This window comes from Vitis vinifera, chromosome 14 (genome assembly GCF_030704535.1).
Source record: "Vitis vinifera cultivar Pinot Noir 40024 chromosome 14, ASM3070453v1".
Classification (NCBI taxonomy): Eukaryota; Viridiplantae; Streptophyta; class Magnoliopsida; order Vitales; family Vitaceae; genus Vitis; species Vitis vinifera.
Window position 1 is genome coordinate 27,639,749 of NC_081818.1, and position 17,938 is coordinate 27,657,686.

At 35.0% G+C, this 17,938-nt stretch overlaps 2 protein-coding genes across 6 annotated transcripts; one reads left to right on the forward strand and one right to left on the reverse strand.

The window, feature by feature from the left end:
* Positions 1-720: 720 nt before the first annotated feature.
* LOC100247330 (uncharacterized) lies at positions 721-9,729 on the reverse strand. 5 transcript variants are annotated; one of them, XM_002273806.5, is made up of 9 exons: positions 9,324-9,729; positions 5,279-5,617; positions 4,625-4,658; positions 4,185-4,391; positions 2,973-3,062; positions 2,385-2,450; positions 2,194-2,285; positions 2,064-2,111; positions 721-1,248 (listed from the first exon to the last, which is right to left on the reverse strand). In XM_002273806.5, exons 2-9 carry the CDS (start codon positions 5,611-5,613, stop codon positions 1,131-1,133), a joined length of 990 nt encoding a protein of 329 aa, XP_002273842.1. In that variant the 5' UTR covers positions 5,614-5,617; positions 9,324-9,729; the 3' UTR covers positions 721-1,130. The 5 variants fall into 5 exon arrangements, with proteins under 5 accessions (XP_002273842.1, XP_010660888.1, XP_059598851.1 ...); XM_010662586.3 differs by having other exon boundaries at positions 9,396-9,716; XM_059742868.1 differs by having other exon boundaries at positions 9,262-9,716.
* A 261-nt stretch (positions 9,730-9,990) lies between these two features.
* On the forward strand, positions 9,991-16,860 carry LOC100242193 (uncharacterized). Its single transcript, XM_002273841.4, has 4 exons — positions 9,991-10,573; positions 14,675-15,171; positions 16,060-16,304; positions 16,461-16,860. The coding sequence occupies exons 2-4, from the start codon at positions 14,723-14,725 to the stop codon at positions 16,739-16,741; spliced, it is 975 nt and encodes a 324-aa protein (XP_002273877.1). The 5' UTR covers positions 9,991-10,573; positions 14,675-14,722; the 3' UTR covers positions 16,742-16,860.
* The last annotated feature ends 1,078 nt before the right edge of the window (positions 16,861-17,938 follow it).

The following is a 17,938-nucleotide window of genomic DNA, read 5'->3' on the forward strand; positions in this document are numbered from 1 at the left end:
AATATTAAATAAATATCGATCCAATAAAAATGGTTCAAAATTTATGAGAACATTTAAAAAAAATTATTTATAAATATAATTGATATAAGTAATAATATACATATTAAAATCAATTTTATTATCGATTTTTCACCTTCTAATTTTACTGATTTTTTAGTGACTTTTCATCTGACCAATTATCGATGATCGATTTCATTTCGATGGTGATCGATAGCTGATTTTTCGTTGATATTTTGACAATAAATTCCAATTTTTCAAACACTGTGTCTGACCATTTACCCTCTTAGCATGTGACCTTAGAAATTATTTTTAGATATTTTAAAATTATTTTTACAACAAACATTGATCACAAATTATGTAAATAATAAACCTTAAATTATATCTAACAATTATATAATATGAATTAAAAAAAAAAGTTGCATAAAAAATATATTGAAATTAGCTTTAAATCTAATTCAAATACTATTTTGTTGACAAACAAGTTTGGGAAAAGAAGGTAAAAAGATGGGAAGGGAAGAAGCTGTAATGTGTATATAACTAACAAAGATAAATTAGGCATATTAATAATGTTTAGGTGGATGCATGAATAGGATTTATAGCTTAAAGTGGTTATCCATATAAAGATATGAGGTGGATGTCTCTCTACATATTATTTTTGTACCATAAATACCATAATCATCAATCACCAACCACAACCAAACCTGCAAGCTTTCGTGGGGATGAGAAAGGTCACCTGTCTGCCTCATTTTATTTCCTCAGCAACTTGTGGTCCATATTGTCATAGTCAACTACACCCTGTTCTACAAAGAAATTAACTACATTAATGAATAAGACCAATGTTGTTACTACATTTTTTTTATTTATTTACAGTCCTTTTCTACAGTTCTACTTCATTGTACAGCACCAAGTTTCATCAATATGTTTCCCCAGAATGGATGCAAGATGCATCCTACAAAAGAGGCTCAGCTTCTGCTGTCTGTGGAAGCTGATGATCCTTTAAGGGGAACCCTCCTCTGGAGTTGGGGGCATTGCTGAGTTATCTACTTGCCATAGGCAGAACCTGAATGCAGCTTTACCAAAGGGTGAAACACCTTCTGGTTTCTGAGGGATCTGAGCCGGGTATGGTTTCTTTATCTTAAGCATTGATAAGATTGGGGGAACCATTTTGATAGCAGGTTGTGTTTTATTTCCACAACTAGTGCAAAGATGGCATAGCATGGGATGTGCATCAGTGCCACTGCTAAGTACCTGCATACCCATCCAAGTAACAGAAATGGATCAGATATAGTGTGAAACTAAATTATGGGTGTTTTTGGTTGGAATTAACTTCCAAGAAGAATAAAATCTGAGTTGCCCAGGGTGATCACTGATAACCTCCTTTCCCATTGTTTCAAAGTTTGCTAAATATACAGAACTGGTACTAACATTCTAGAAAGAGGCCCTAATCAAATTGAAGAGGAAGTTGAACAGAGATAATTTGGCCTGTTATCGGGTAACTCAAGGGATTCAGTATTTATATCAGCTAAATCAATTTGAAATTTGGTAAATGGAATGTATTATGCAAAACATTACTGGTAATTGAATTCAGCCAAAATGTGGTAATGAAGGTGGAAATACAAAGTGAACTGTTTCCTTGCTACAGCCAAAGCAGTGAAACATAGTACTGTTTCACTTAAAGCCTGTCCTCGAAGTACTATTAACAAAATTTATCCATTCAAAACCAATTATGCATGAGAAGTAAGATGGATAAATTCTCTCATCAAGAAATTACAAAAAAAAAAATTGAAGTTAGATTAAAAGTCTGTTTGGCAGTTTTAGATAACACTTTCAGTATAAAAAGCCTTTTTGGAGAAAAATTAAATGTTTGGAAAAATTTAGAAAGCATTTTTAAAAAGTTGAAAAATCACTATCAATGCTTCCTAGAAAGGCACTTGATAAGCTATTTTCACAAAAAAGTTTCTAGAGAAAACACTTCAACTAAAAGCACTTTAAAAACACTTTCAAACACTCTGTAATCTTTCAAGGCTCAATAACAATGAGATGCTTGAGAAAACATAGCATACCATAATGGAGCAAATGGTGATGAGAGGTCAAGAAATGGGTATGGCCACCTGTAACAAAGGGAATCATCATTATTGGAAAAGAAATCGATAAATTCTCAGATGTGGAAGGACAAACGAATACCAATATTACCAAATCGAGACACAAGCATGAATGATCCACTGAAAAATGACGAATATACCCGTCCATAGAACAAAGTAAGCGATGCGAAACCATGGAAAAGGCTAAAATGGAGCATATGGAAATAATTTGAAGATAGTTATCAAAGGAATTAAAGCAAAATCAATAACAGAAAAGAAACATATAAAAGAACATCAGTTTACCAAGCAATTCAAAGCAGTGTCGCAAAGGAGCAAAACAGCATTGAGTGTATGCATATTCACGGTCATCTGGCATCAAATTGAAAAACACATTGTTCATGTAGGGGAAAGTTGGGGTAGTAGGATGGAAAAGCCAACAATTCATGCTATATAATGGAAGTAGAGGGGAAAAGATATAAGCAAAAGCATCATGATTGAAGTCATACAAATAAAATCACAGCTACAATCATGGGCTGTCCAATTTACCCAACCATAAAACATAAGATATGAAAATAGCTCCAATAGAGTTTAGTCATCTAGACAGCATCTAGGCCTTTGAAGCAGACAGTAATGCCAATAAAACTGTGGCATGCATGAATGCATTGCATCTCCAACATCCCCCATAAGGAAAAGTGGAAATAAGCATACCAATGATCCTCCCAATAATAAGATCGCCACCAAGCAGGTATCATAGAACCAGCTTATGGATCCCATATCATGATTGGTTTTTCAGAATTCCCACATTGAAATATGTTTTCACACATATCTTCAGGCGAGAAAATAAATGAGCAAATTGAGGTAAAAAGCAAAACTCAAGCATGTACTACTTACAAAACTCATATTGTAATCTTTGATGGTGAGAAATGGAAATATTATGAACCAATAAATGCAATCAGTGAGCATCACTGCCCCAGCATTAATCTGTTCACGACAAAACAAATTAAGGAAAAACATGAGTTACTAGTAATATATGAATGCAAACTGCATAGGAAGCTTCAGTATCAGTTTTAACAGTCAGTCTTTCAACACTAACATAGTATCAAATTTCAGAACAATACTCGTATTTAACACCAAAAGCAGTCATAAAAATAATTAGTAATAACTGTATTGAACATTTTTTTTTGATAGGCAATCTAAAATCAGATAACTGTAATGAACATTTTGGGATCCTCATGATATCTTTTGGCCTGTATTTTCATAATACATTGAATTCCTGTCAGAAAGTATCTCAAATTCCTAAATTAGTTCGCCTTTCTAATTCCTAAACTAGAGTCTTTGTAAAGGAGAATTCCTATTTAATGTTTCCTTATGAAAATTGACTTTCTTGTTGAATAATAAAAGGCATTAGAAATATCTCAATGCACATTCCTATATTATGAGGGGAGAAAGTCATTAGATAGATATGGACTTGAAAAATACTAAGTTTGAAGAAATATGAAGAGACATGCTTGACACCCGATGAAGCAGGGAAACATGGGATTATTTAAGGGCTCATGTAAGGATATAAATACTGGAAATGAGGGAACAAAGGATTTTTCAAGACATGGGTTTTCATATATGTTCTCTTTCTTATAGATGTTTTCTACAGCTAACGAATTACTTTTCTCACCTACAGATGTAGGAATGATTGGCCCGAATCACATTAGTTCTCATGTTCTTTGTACAAGATTTAATTTACTTTTTACTGTTAGTGCACAATATGTAGTGGCAAATGTTCCAGTGCCACAACAATTCAATGCCAATGAATTATACTATGGCTTTTAAAACATTTAAGCTTCTTCAACTAAATATGCACTCTTGCAAGTCTAGAACTCAAAAATCAAGATAAAGGAGAAGAATCCAAATATAATAAAAGATTGAAACAAAGTGACAGAAAAACATAGACAGACAAAAACACAAACAAAGACAATTTGCTTGTCTTAGAAACATGGAAAGAAAGCTGGAAGTGTGATTGATCTATCAAGAGATAAGAAATTAAACATCCCAGAGAAAACTCGTCAATGTCAGTGCACTACAACTAGTGATTTTTGGGAGAGAATCTACCTGGAATATAACTTGAAAGAGATGACTCCAAATGGCTTCAGTCTGGAGAAGAGAATTTTCCTCAGGGGAACCCAAGGTCTTTCTCATTCTGGATTTGTTTATACCATCACCATATAAGAGAGGCATGTAGGATCCTTGCTCTGAATCTGTCACCCCACTCATTTTATCATACTGGTAACATCCATAAATGGACAGCAGTGATCCAAACTATAAAAGAAAGTTGAGATTATAATTTACACTGACGTATGGATTATGAGATTCAAGTACAGAAAAAAATGCCAGAAACAGAATTGTAACAAAGAGCAATGTTTCAATGGAACAGACTGAGCGTCCATGATAGCATCTGAACCACACTATAAGATATATGGATGGCAGATATTAATCAAAATCAATAAAGATGTTAGAAAGAAATATTTCAGAAATGGAACTAAAAGACATACCCCAAAATAAATAGTAACCAATGTAAAGGTCCACCTGTACAGTATAAAAAGGAAAAAACATCACAGCTTGATGTTAGAAAATACATAAAGCAAATACTTTAAACTAAAATGAAAGCTAGTTTCAAAAGACATGATAGCCTATCATCCAGAAGAAAATGTAGCAGAGCCCCAAATGAGGAGAAAAAATGCCCAGCAAGCTTAGTTAGTTAAGGAACCTGGATTTGTGATTGATGCACATTCCAGTTTCTAGTAGGAACTGTACATTGTAATCGATTGCTTCTTAGACGAGGATGTATCAAGCTCACCCTAAATGGTTTAAGATTTTTTGAGTTCAGGTAAGTATCATAATTAACAAGTAAGCAACATTCATTTGTGAAATGCCTCATTTCCAAGTAATATATATTTACAACTTCAAGCCATTTGAACCAGGGACAGCAGCTAATTCCTGTGTGTTATGGAGGATTTTTAAAAACTTTCTAAATGGAAAAATTGCAACCCACTTTGATGTCCACATTTTGTCATTTCACATAGTCAAGAATTTGCTTATGAATCCATTAGATGTTATGCATTGTATAGCTAGTTCCAAATTTCCACTAATGAATCTATAATTTGCTAGTGAAATACTAGGTAAGCCTGAGGAAAGAGATAGCTTACTGAGTATAATAGAAAAACATGCCACCTCCATGAATAACAACTTCTCCAATGAGGGTTGCCAGAAGGAAACAAAATGAAATAATTCGGAAAGCTAACAACCAACAGGGGTGGATTTCTTCAAGACATGGTCTCCATGCTTTTTCCACAGAAAAAAACCTATCTATGTCTTGCTCAGTTTCTTCTCTTTCAGATTTTGGATGTTTTGGACCTTCATACTTCCATATTATAAATGCTGCTACAATCATAGGTGTTAACACCCAAATTGTGCACAGCAAGACCCTCCAGTTCATCCAATAACTCAGGGTAGTAGTATCAGCGGTCTCCACTAGCAGCATCCTCCTGTTAAATAAATCATGATGTTACTGCCACTTTTCATTGATTGTCACTTTATTTCTTGTTATAATGGTTGATTTTGTTTTCAAATTCTTAAGTTGGAACCAATAAAATAATCCAAATCTTTACATTGAGAACCAATAAAATAACCCAATAATATTGCAGGGAAAATTTGTTTTAATAAAAACTTAGATAATTTAATGCATGGAAGTTTATACAAAAAAAGCAAGAAGTATCAGATTTCCCTCCAAGGAAGACAAAATCCACTAGCATTCAGTCTTGGGAAGAGTGGATCCAGGAAATAACAGTGGAAAACCCCCTTTACTGATGTGGTTGTGGCACAAGAATCTATATATATACTACACACGTAACAATTCTAAACTATTTTGAAATACTGGAAGTGGCTTCCATCTGTATTTCAGGATTTCCCTTTCCAGAAGTAGGTGCCATATATTAACTTTGACCCACTTAGTGTTTGGGGAAAAGGAGGTTCACAACATGGGAAATGATAATTGCCACTGTTCTCGAGACATAAGAATATAGATGCCTTGAGTATGTTCATAAAAGTTCCAATGTTTCTTCAAAATGATAGAAAACAACATGCTTTCATGACTTAGGGATGTGATTTCTGAAAAAAGGTTGGACCAAACAACTCTATTTAGCTAAGTGTTGCAAATTCTTAGATACTATTGTTTTTATTATTATTATTAGTTTTGATAGGCAAATGAGAAAATATATTAAAAGCGCCTAAGAGGAGGTGCACTCAGATACTACTGTTATTTAATTCTTGTTTTTGCTAGTGTTCGTTTTTGGTGTTGTTGGCAATTCCTGTTCAAACAAAGTGAAGCAACAAAACCTCCTTGGTGCTTACTCGAGCAATTCAACATTGAGACAAGCTCAGTCAAGGTTTGGGTGGCCACCCGGATTACACCTATAGATGATGATGTTCACAATGTACAACCACCTCTTGCATATGCCTAGTAATTTTAACATGCTTATCTTTGTATAATTCATTATTTTAGTTCATGTACTCCTCCTTGATGTAGCTGGATACATCCATTTGTTTTTCATTAATCTATTATTCATGGAAATAATCTGGGTGTTTTGTATGCCATCTTTAGGCATATATATGAGATGGTATGTTGTCTTTCTTGCATGATTTCACTTTGTCAATTCCAGACACAAAAGGGGGAGTAGAAAGCTTGAGGTTTTCATGGCTTTCACATTCTTTATTTGGCTCACATTGCTATAAAGTTAATAGATATTTGTTATTCGCATTGAGTTTGAGTAGCATGGACTTCATCGCTTGGTTTATAATGTTGGTTTAATGCTTATATTCTTCATTTACCGTGCTTTTCATGGGCTTGTTTGTTTCAGGGTGCATGGATGATAGATAGAAACCATGGTCATGCTATGTTGAAAGATAATTCAGTTTGCAGCTCTATTTAAGTTATGTTGGTTTGTGGGATATTTTGGAGGACTTTGTGTTGATTGAGGATACTACTATGTAATTGTGATAGTTTTGAGGTTTATGTTGTATTCCATAGTTTTGTCTTGAAATCAATAAAGGGGAAGATTGTTAGTGTTTAGTGTTGTCAGCAATTCTTGCCAAATGAATGCATTCATTCCTTCTAGGAACTTAAGCAATTCAACATTGAAAAAGGTTTGGTCAAGCTTTGGGTTGCTATTTTCATTCAAATTATGAGGTTAATAGAGATGTCTTAATGTATATGGTGGATAGCATCCAGGTTACATGTCCATGATTGAAATCAGTGCCAAATGAGTAGAAGTGAGCAATCTACTAGAGTGCCGAGCAATGAAAGGATGATTATCATCTCACTAGCAGTGGACCGCAACATTTTAATTGGCAGTCTTGAGGAAATTTTCACTCGCTAATGACGGATAGGTTCTCTTGATGATTGACGACCTGCAATTTTTAAAACTAAAAATAAAAATTGTTTTAAACGATTTTTGATTGGTTAAGAAGTCCAAGAACATGTATATTCAATGTTCAATCATGCTATGACTATTTTTTATATAAAAGGTTTTTCCCAAGTTGTAAAAATCCTATGGGCAGTGCAAAATATATGAGAGAGATTCTGTGTTATCCCTCACACACTAGAGATCATGGAACTAAGTGTTGAGGATAGATGTTTCAGCTTGGAGGATCACATGTTTTGGAAGAGTCAAGTTATATTCCATTGAGTAGCAGCTGAAGATTGTTGCATTGAGGAAGGTGAAGAGTACACAAGTGCATACCAGTGTGGGTCCCATGAAATGTGGGAGCATCATGAGTCCAGTAAAACTTTGTAACTCATAATATCTTAATGCATTACTTTGTGACCTAAGGTCAATGATTTTACCTTGAGGAAAGTTATTTTCTGGATGGGATTCCACTCTAAAAGTTGGCATCTACTTGTGTGGTTGTCATTGTGATTTATGGTATGTTTGGGAGTGATTCTAGTTGAATCGCTTTTATTCTGCGGTGCTTTTGTTTTCAAAAGTTTGTCAAACATCTATTTTCTATAAGAAAACACTTCCAAGTATTATGAAGCGTTTTTGGCCTTCTAAAAACTCTCCCAAACAGACTCTTAATTTATTTGACTTCTATTTTGCATATTGTAAATTGAATCTAGGATTAATTGTATATTAATCTAAATTAGACAGGCAAAGAAAATCTGAACACTCCTAGTCTACCTAATCACCCCTATGTTCATAATTCAAGATGGTGTTTTCAACTAGTGTATCTGTGATGTCCTACATTGGATAGGGGAGAAAGTTCTTAATGCTATATATGTATAGGTCCCTTTTAACTATGTAGACGTGTTTTAAAGTCGTGAGGGTCCCAGAGCGGACAATGTCTACATGATTGGATGTGGGCCATTACAAATTGTATCAGAGCCGATCCTCGATACCGATGTGGGGGTTTGTTTGACCTTGTAATCTCATGAGACACAACAAGGACGTTGTGTGAGTATAGGGGGTGTTTGTGATGTCCTACATCAGATATAGGAGACAGCTCTTGACGCTATATATGAATGAGTCCCTCTTAACCATATAGGCATGTTTTAGATGTGTTTTAAAGTCATGAGGACCATTTTGGGCTCAAAACAAACAATATCTACATGATTAGGTATAGGTCGTCACAAAATCTGTCTCAATTTTACATGCAGCCTTATCCAACAGTATCGACACCCATTTTTTCTAGATTTCATTTTCCATTGCAACATATAAACCCTTCTCTCATTCTTAGCAATCTGAATGTCACAACCTATTAAGAGCACAGAACCAACCTAACCTCTCCCTTTCCTTTTTCTCATTCTTTACACCAATCTAATAAAAATAAAACCCATCTATCAAAATAAATAAATAAAACCCAATCCTCCCCACCAATTCAAACGAAAATATGTAAGAAATTCTGAACATAACATCTAAATGACACCAACAATTGACCTAATTGTGTTCCCAAAAAATCCATTGAGTGCTAAAACAATAAATAACATACACAATAAACTAAAATGCAATGAACCAGGATCATGGGGAATGATAAAAACCAATACGCTAAAATCCAATAACCCAATGATCCATAACACAAGAGACACAACCCCATCAAATTACAACACAAACAACTGCTATGCATATATGTATACCATAAATGCGAGAAATTAATCAAATAGCAGAGGAAAAGCCATTGTAGCCAAATTTTCCGTACCTCTCCCCACAACTTCTCACCTACCAAGAGGAAAGACCAATTACAAAGAGAAACAAAAAGTGGGCTACTCACAGAAAAACGAGAGAAGACCAACACACGGTGAATTGAAGAGAGCAAAAGAAATAAAAAAGAGGGCTATGTTGGCAATGAGCCAAAGAGTATTGTGGGTTGAACAATGAATGAATCTGGAATAGAAAGATGAAATGGAGAGACTGCTCTGGCTGGAGGTTTGGATGATGAGTACAGAAAGGAATTGGGATTGGGGACCCACCTCTCTCAGGATTTGGTGTTGGCGATAGAGAAGTGGAAAGTGGGGGGAAGTAAAGGCATGGGGAGGAAGTTGCGGTCTAGCGCTACAATATTTATCCATGTCCGAAACCGAATCCACCGTTTCCCCCCCCCCCCCATTCATTCTCTCAAATCAACCTTTTCTTTTATAACACGTAATATAATCTAAATGCAACCGTTGATATGTTGCTTTCTCTGTATTTTAGAACTTTTACTCTTTACTATAAATAAAATTTTTATTTTTTTATTGATATTTTAATTAAATAAATAAATAAATAATAAAAGAAACTTGTGTTTTGAGGGGTTATTGGGAAAATATATGATTTTCGGAGCCCAATTTTATAAAATATGAGAATGAGCTTTTTAATATGGAAAGTATTATTGGTTTCGTACACTCTGAGCCGCCGGCTCCGTCCCGAGATTGCCCTTCCGTCTCTCCATGTCAGCAGCATCCAAGCCTCCATATCAGCACCGATCGAAAATCTAAACTTCCCCAAAAGACACCCCACCCGACAGTCGTCTTTCTTCACTCTCTCGCACAGCCGAACCAAAGAACCCTGTATATTTTTCAAAAATTTCTCTCTTTTCAGTTCAGAAGCCCTTAATCCCAAACTCCAATCTACATTTTTCTTTCTTCAGCCCCTTCTCCTCTCAAAGTCCTGACCATCCGAACCCAATGGTACCAATTTTCCCAGAACTTCATGCTTTCATTTTGCCCTAACCCCACCGTGTTTCCAGCCAACCACATCCTCGTCAGGTTCGTCCTTTGGGTCCCATCTATTTTCTTCTTACAGTGCTTTCATTTGCTGTCAGAAATCACACCATTTTTTCTCTAAGATTTGCGGACACATATAGTGAGTGTTTTGGGGTGAGAAAGACACGTTTTTGCTAGACATTGAGAGGAGTGAGTGACAGAGGGACTCGCATTTGTGGGGCTGAAGGCTCAGATTTTCTCTCTCGAGGTAACCCATTCCTTCTTTCTCTTGCCTTCGCATTCGCATTCACATTCACTCAAATCTCCTGTTTGTCTGGCTTTTTTCTCAACTAGCTGTGTCTCAAATTTTGGAGTCTAGGTTTTTACAGCAAGACGAGAATGATTTATGGAGTAAAGTTTTTCGCAATTTGAAGTGTTTATTTAATTGGATTTGTATTTCTGATGAGTATGTTTATCAATTTGAGTTTTTTTTTCCCCTTTCCTATGGTAGAGCAAACTTAGAAATTTGGGTTGTTCAAAATTTGAATTTGTTTTTGTGTATGTAACTGGTTTTGAGGAAGTGGGTTGGTTGATTTGATGACAGAAGTTGAACATAGGAGACTGTTTCAGGATTTCAAGCCAACCAAGTTTTCAGATGTGAATCATCATGGAATTTTGGTTATATTCTTTTTAATTGAGTGGTCGGTCTCTTGTTGTGAAACCTTCTCTATGTTCTAGGGCTTTTCTGGATCTATAATGCCCTAAAACTCCTCATCTCCCCTGAATACCATCCTCCTTTACATGCACAAAATACATCTCTGAATGCAATTCTGGCATAATTTCACCATATGGACACCAGCCGTCTAATGCAAAGTTCAATCCACCTTCTTGTACATGACTTCCAAATTATTGTGTTTACAACCTAAATCCCAACTACACTGACATAAATACAACTTAAAAACGATTTTTAAAAGCAAGTTTTAGAAAATATGGTACAAGCGGTCCATATTATTAAATATTATGTACCGTAGTTGGGATTTAGGTTGTAAACACAATAATTTGGAAGTCATGTACAAGAAGGTGGATTGAACTTTGCATTAAACGGCTGGTGTCCATATGGTGAAATTATGCCAGAATTGCATTCAGAGAGGTATTTTGTGCATGTAAAGGAGGATGGTATTCAGGGCAGATGAGGAATCCTTCAAGGAAACGATTGTGGAAGATTAGGGCACTGGGGATACATTCTGATGACTCCCAAGAGCTCTTATTGATCGAGTCGTTTGGAAAATTCCTGAAGGTTGTGATTTCGTTTATTGCTTAGTATGGGGTTGGAGCCTAGGATGTATTTTCTATGTTCAATTGTTATAGATGGAAAAGGGGGCAAAGAGTGAAATCTGGTATTTTTTATACTTTTCGATCTTGCAATCTTACCCCATTTAGCCTTGAAAGTTTGAATCTTGATTCTTGAAACCACCTAGGAGGGGGGTTGTTTTTAAGGTCAAAAATTCAATTTTTGTAACAATTTAAATATTATTTGATCAATACGAGATATCATATATTAAGGAAAAAATCAATCCCACAATTAACACTTCATGTATGTGGTAAACGTTGCAAACGTGAACACGATGGGTTGATTGACTGTAGAGTAAATTCTCTAATTATGAAAGAATGAGTACAGAGTTTTACCTAAACTAGATGCTACCTTCAATGGCGGGGCTAGAAACATTTTTCATGGGGGCAAAATCCAGAATGATTGTTCCATTGATCTTGGTGGTAAGTTGTGTTATCTTTCCATGGCTTAGGCCCAAGCTCAATTCCCAATTTTGACAGGTTTCTTTTTAATTTTTCATGGTTACCTTTTCCCAAGGGTTTTACATTAGTCGGCACATTTGGTATATGCCCCATCTCAGCCATATGTAGATTTGCCATTGCCTACCTTCTACCAACGGTTTTTCATTGGCCAACACTTATAATTTGTCTTCACAGCTGCCACACAACACCCACATGCTCTTTAGTGAACTCCTCAATGATTTGAGGGGATGCGTTTAACCATCATGAACAATTAGATCAAATTTGGGGCTTTGAGAGTGTTGGGAATATGCAGAGAATAATGACAATATGTCTCTAGGATGTGTATATATCAAAATCAATAATATAAGGTGCATTTATATTCTTGAATACCTAGCAAGTCGGGCTAGTAATATGAAAAAAAATCAGAATAACAAATTAACAGAAAAAGGCAAAATATGTCATGAGTGCTTGAGGGGTCTCAAGAAGAGCTTGAGTGCTCCTTCTCAAATTTTGATTTTATGACCCATTTGAGTTTTTTTTTTCATTAACACCAAACAATGCTACAATATCATGGTAGACAACCAATTTTCCTAAAAGCTTAAGCTTATAGGAAAATTGATTATCCAACAAAAACAAAACATTTGCATTGCACAATTCATTGTAGAAATAAATGTAAAATTCTCTAGAAAGAAATAAACAAGGAGAGATAGAGAAGTTCAGCCAAGGTCAAGCTCAAAATGGCTCGCTTAGGGATAGAGGTCAAGTTGACATTGATTTGAATGCAGTAAGAGCTAGAGGTCAAGTTCATATGGACCCTTTTGCTCCTTTTCCTCATTTTTGTGCTCAAGTTCCTACACCGAATCAAGTTCCAATTGGCCTTATTCCAGACCCAGTTCCTCCTATTTGTCTTGTGCCAAACCAAGGTTTTGCTCAAGGCCAATTTCACTTTAATCCTTAAGTCCAAGTTCTTGTGAACCCGCTTAGCTGCATTCCAATTGGTCCTATTAGAGGCCAAGTTCGTTTTAACCCTCAAGGCTAAGTTCCTCTTAACCCTTGTGGCCATGTTCCCAACATAACTATGAACGTCACATTAATCGACTTCTTTTGGGATCTTACTATTATTATTTTTTTGCAAATTTTTCAATTTTATTGGGAACTCACTGTTTCAATTTTATTATCCATTTTCATATTTTTTTACAATTCCTTTACATTTTGGTCACTCATCTCATCTTTCTCATATTACTTTCCTTTCCTATCCAATCACTTCATACAAACCCATCCATACAACAAATCCCACAACCATTACAGCAAAATTGACCACCAATGCAGCAGAACCCCCAATGGAGTGGTGTCAATATGGGGAGTTCAACAACTTTGACTATTCAAGCAATTAGTTTGCAACCTCATCACTCATCTTCCAATTTGATCCTCTTCTTGGAATCATTACTATCACTAAACTTCACTTTGTTGTAATTTTGGTTTACTTTTAAGATTCCCAATTAAATTAAATCATGCATGGTCATGATTTAAAATATTTGATTAAGTGGCGGTTCCATCTTTTGTCCCCACGTAGTTTTCTCATTAAGTTTGTAAGAGGATTTATCTTCCTCCCTCCATGAAACTATTGATTGTTACTAAGTAGGTAGTTTGAGGTTTGAAAAAAAGAAAAAGAAAAAGAAAAATGTTAGACAACCAATTTTCCTAAAAGCTTAAGCTTATAGCATTTGAGCCTATTATATATATTATGCATTCCAACACCCTCCATGTGCATCCCCATACCCGCACATGGAGAGACATATAGAAGATGAATAAACCACAAACAACCTCCTTTAGGCTCACTTATATGTGAACTTAATTAATTCTTATCAAAAAATAAAAATAAAATATGTGAGCTTAATTAAGCAGGGAAATAAATATGTGGTGAGGTTCAAACATATGACCTCTCACCAAACAAGGCTTTGATACCATGTTAGATAACCAATTTTCCTTAAAACTTAAATTTGTAGGATTTGACCTACAATGTATATTATATAGTCCAACATCCTCCCTCATGTACAACCCCATACCCACACATGCAGAAATACATAGTAGATAAACAAACCATAAACAACTTAATTTAGGTTTATTTACATGTGGGCTTAATAAGTGGGAAAATAAAAGTTTGAATACATGACCTCCCGCCAAACAAGGCTCTGATACCATGTTAGACAATTAATTTTCCTAAAAGTTTAAGCTTGTAGGATTTGTGTCTACAATGAATATCATGCACTCTAATGGTTTCTTAGTTGTCACTTAAAAATATATATTTTATAAATATAAGATTTAAGTTGCTAGAATTTCCTTTTTCTTTTCTTGGATAAGGTTTCATTCATTGTTAGTTGTTAGTCACAGATTAAAATTGAATATGGCACTGTGATGCATGTCTTTTCCATGAATATTCCGTGAAATTCTCCAAATAAAAATTAAAATAAAATGAGATATTGCAGGGCTTTTTAAGGTTCAGATGTGGGCTACTTAGATTGTAATATTTTCTAGAAGCTACCCCACTTACATGTGTTACAAATTTTGCATTTGGCAGAGAATTGCTCATATTGGCCGAGTATTCAACAAATACAAGCTTTTAAGGATGTTGCCTATTGATGCTGAAAAAAGGATCTCTTTCAAGCGTTGCATTAGTGATGGAGATTTGGTTATAGTGTATGAGAGGCATGACAATATGAAGGCTGTTAAAGTGTGTGAGGGTTCTACACTACAGAACCGCTTTGGTGTATTCAAACATTCGGACTGGATTGGGAAGCCCTTTGGGTCCAAGGTGTTGAGCAACAAGGGTGGATTTGTTTACTTGTTAGCTCCAACTCCTGAGTTATGGACTCTTGTTTTAAGCCACAGGACCCAGATTCTCTATATTGCGGACATTAGCCTTGTGATTATGTACTTGGAAATAATTCCTGGTTGTTTGGTTCTTGAGTCGGGCACTGGAAGTGGATCTTTGACTACTTCACTTGCAAGGGCTGTAGCTCCTAATGGGCATGTCTATACATTTGATTTTCATGAACAAAGGGCTGCTTCAGCTAGGTGAGAAATTTAGATCCCTACTTGATAGATTTCTTTGTAATATTATTGGTAATTATGATATTTATATTCACCAGCTTTTCATTGTTTATGGTGTCATTTTCTTGTTTGTGCATTAGTTTTATGTTCACTTTCCAGAAACACTACAGAGTTTCAGGGACTACTTTTTAACAGTTGAATGGAAGTTTAAGAGCCTGTTGAATATTTGATGAACTGACTTAGGTGGTGTTTGTTTTTTTGGCTTTTTGCTGAAAACCATTTAGTTTTAGAATTTAGGTTGTTTGTTTTTTTACTTTTTCATGACTTATTATAAACTTTTTACTAAATAGAAAAAGCCAAAATATGTGGCTTTTTCTAAATAGAAAAAATAACACAATGATTTTTTTTACTTTTTAATACTTAATAGAAATAAAATACTATAAAAACAAACAACCTAATATTTAATACTATTAAGTATTAAGGTTCTATTTAGAATTAAGTAAAAAAACAAACACCACCTTAGTCTGTTTGACCTGATTTTAGATTCAGATTGTCTCTTCATGTTGAGGGAGTGAGTCCCTTCCTAAGAAACCCAAGAAACTCTGATTGTAATTCTCAACTGGTTATTTGAAATATCGTCTATGATAACTTCTGAAAACTTGAAATTTAGATATCAGAAATTTATTTATGTCAAATTACCAATTGGGTTTAATCTATAGCTCATTTAGTATGGCATTGTATACAAGTTATTTGTTTGAGCAGACTTGATCCCCCAAAATGCAAATGTACTATGCTATTGTACCCCTTTCATCAGTTGTAACAACATATACTGAAGCATATTAAAAGAAAGTATTTGTGCTTGAATTCAATATATATCTCAAAAATGCTGGCTTGATCTTTTTTGTTCAACAGGGAGGATTTTGAGAAAATAGGATTGAGTAGCTTCGTCACTGTGGGAGTGAGGGACATTCAGGGTGAGGGATTTCCTGATGAATTTTCTGGGCTGGCGGATTCCGTCTTCCTAGACCTACCACAACCTTGGTTGGCCATTCCTTCCGCTGGAAAAATGTTGAAAGAAGATGGGGTATTGTGCTCTTTTTCACCCTGCATTGAGCAAGTACAACGCTCATCAGAAACTCTTACTTCAAATTTTACAGGTGAGCTTTCTTCTGGGTTTTTAGATCTAGTGGTGAGGTTTTTGGGCTGAGGGACCGATATTTCATTGATTTTTGTTTTATCACAAATTTTCAATTTGTTGATTGCTGATCCACATTGAAGATTCACTGATGAATATTGGCATATTCTCTCTGTAGACATAAGGACATTTGAAGTGCTTCTTCGCACATATGAAGTGCGAGAAGGAAAAATGGATTGCAGCCAGGGTAATGAAGGCGGTTTTCTTGGTCCTCGCCCAGGAAAGAGGAGGCAGCGCTCAGGTGAAGCAAGCAATGAGGGTGAGATCCCCACATCCACCACAGTCATGGCTAGGCCAGCAGCTGAGGCCAGAGGACACACAGGCTTTTTGACATTTGCAAGGCTAAAGTGTCTCTCATTAAGAGGTGGCACCTCTCCTCTCCCCCCCCTCCATTTATGACTGGACTATTGTACCCTTTTTACCCTGTCCAGACCAGGCCTAATCCATTAGGAACCCCCCCTGAACACCCAATGTTCATTTGAAAGGAGGCCTTAATAGAAAATTTTGGTTGATTCTTATTTCTTAGTCCCCATGATTTTTATTTTTTTTGGTGGCATCGTTTCATTTCAGAAAATAGCTTTCAGATAACGGTGGTCACCATCACCCAAAATGCTTATATTTGACATTCTGCTGCTAATTTCAATGATAATGAATCTCTTCTATTTTTCCAAGGGATGTTTCCATAGCTCCAGTTATGGCTGATAGCCTCTTTAGTTCTTTATCCCTTTTTTTGGGGGGCTTACTGCTCTGGACCAAGGCATGAATCTACCATGAAAATCTTAAGTAGAGAATGCCAAACTACAGGTCATAAACAAAAATGGGAAAAATGGGCAAGTGGATCAGGGCGAGTGGTCCTATTCCAAAATATGATGTTTTTATGGGAGTGATTCATATCATTGTCAGTTTGGAGGGCTACATGCCTCATACTTTTCAACCAATTCAGTACACAAGAGGGTTATAATTCACTCTATCCATTCATTTCCGAAAAGACCTCCACACCACCCATTACCATTCCACAAGTTGCTAGTCACATCTGATAATGATCATTGTTGCTCTCATTCTACAATATCACCTTCATTTTCAACCATCACATGGATCAGAAACGGATAGAAAAAATATTTTAATGGATTTGACTATTTATCTCCTACGATGCTACTTCCAGTCCTAGCCATTTTCTGATACTTTTGCCTATTAGATAACGTTTTTAATAACAGTTTTCTCTTATTTTCAAAAATAAATAAATAAATAAATTATGGAACTATTTTGTTAAGGTTTTGAAAACAATCTTGAAAAATAATTTTCTAATTTTTGTAAAACAAAAGTTTATTTGAAAACCTAAAATGTTAAATAATATATTTTAAAAATAATTTTTATATCTAATAATTTATTTTCTTAAAATATTTTAAAAATAAATAAATGAAAATAATAGAAAGCAACAACTAAAACATGAACTCTAAAAACACTTTTTATTTTTAAGAATATAAACAAAAAATCATTTTTGATTGTCAAATATATTTCTTATATTTTTTTTGTTCTGAAAAACAAAAAATTGTCATAAAAAACAATTTTCAAACCAGCTCTATATATTTTTTATAA

Coding starts and splice junctions, on each gene's coding strand:
- LOC100247330 (XM_002273806.5), bottom strand. CDS start 5,613: ATGCTGCTAGTGGAGACCGCTGATACTACTACCCTGAGTTATTGGATG. Junction 4,659..5,278: donor ATGTTTTTCTATTATACTCA/GTAAGCTATCTC, acceptor TATACTGTACAG/GTGGACCTTTACATTGGTTA. Junction 2,451..2,972: donor AAGATTACAATATGAGTTTT/GTAAGTAGTACA, acceptor ATTTGATGCCAG/ATGACCGTGAATATGCATAC.
- LOC100242193 (XM_002273841.4), top strand. CDS start 14,723: ATGTTGCCTATTGATGCTGAAAAAAGGATCTCTTTCAAGCGTTGCATT. Junction 15,172..16,059: donor CAAAGGGCTGCTTCAGCTAG/GTGAGAAATTTA, acceptor TTTGTTCAACAG/GGAGGATTTTGAGAAAATAG. Junction 16,305..16,460: donor TCTTACTTCAAATTTTACAG/GTGAGCTTTCTT, acceptor TTCTCTCTGTAG/ACATAAGGACATTTGAAGTG.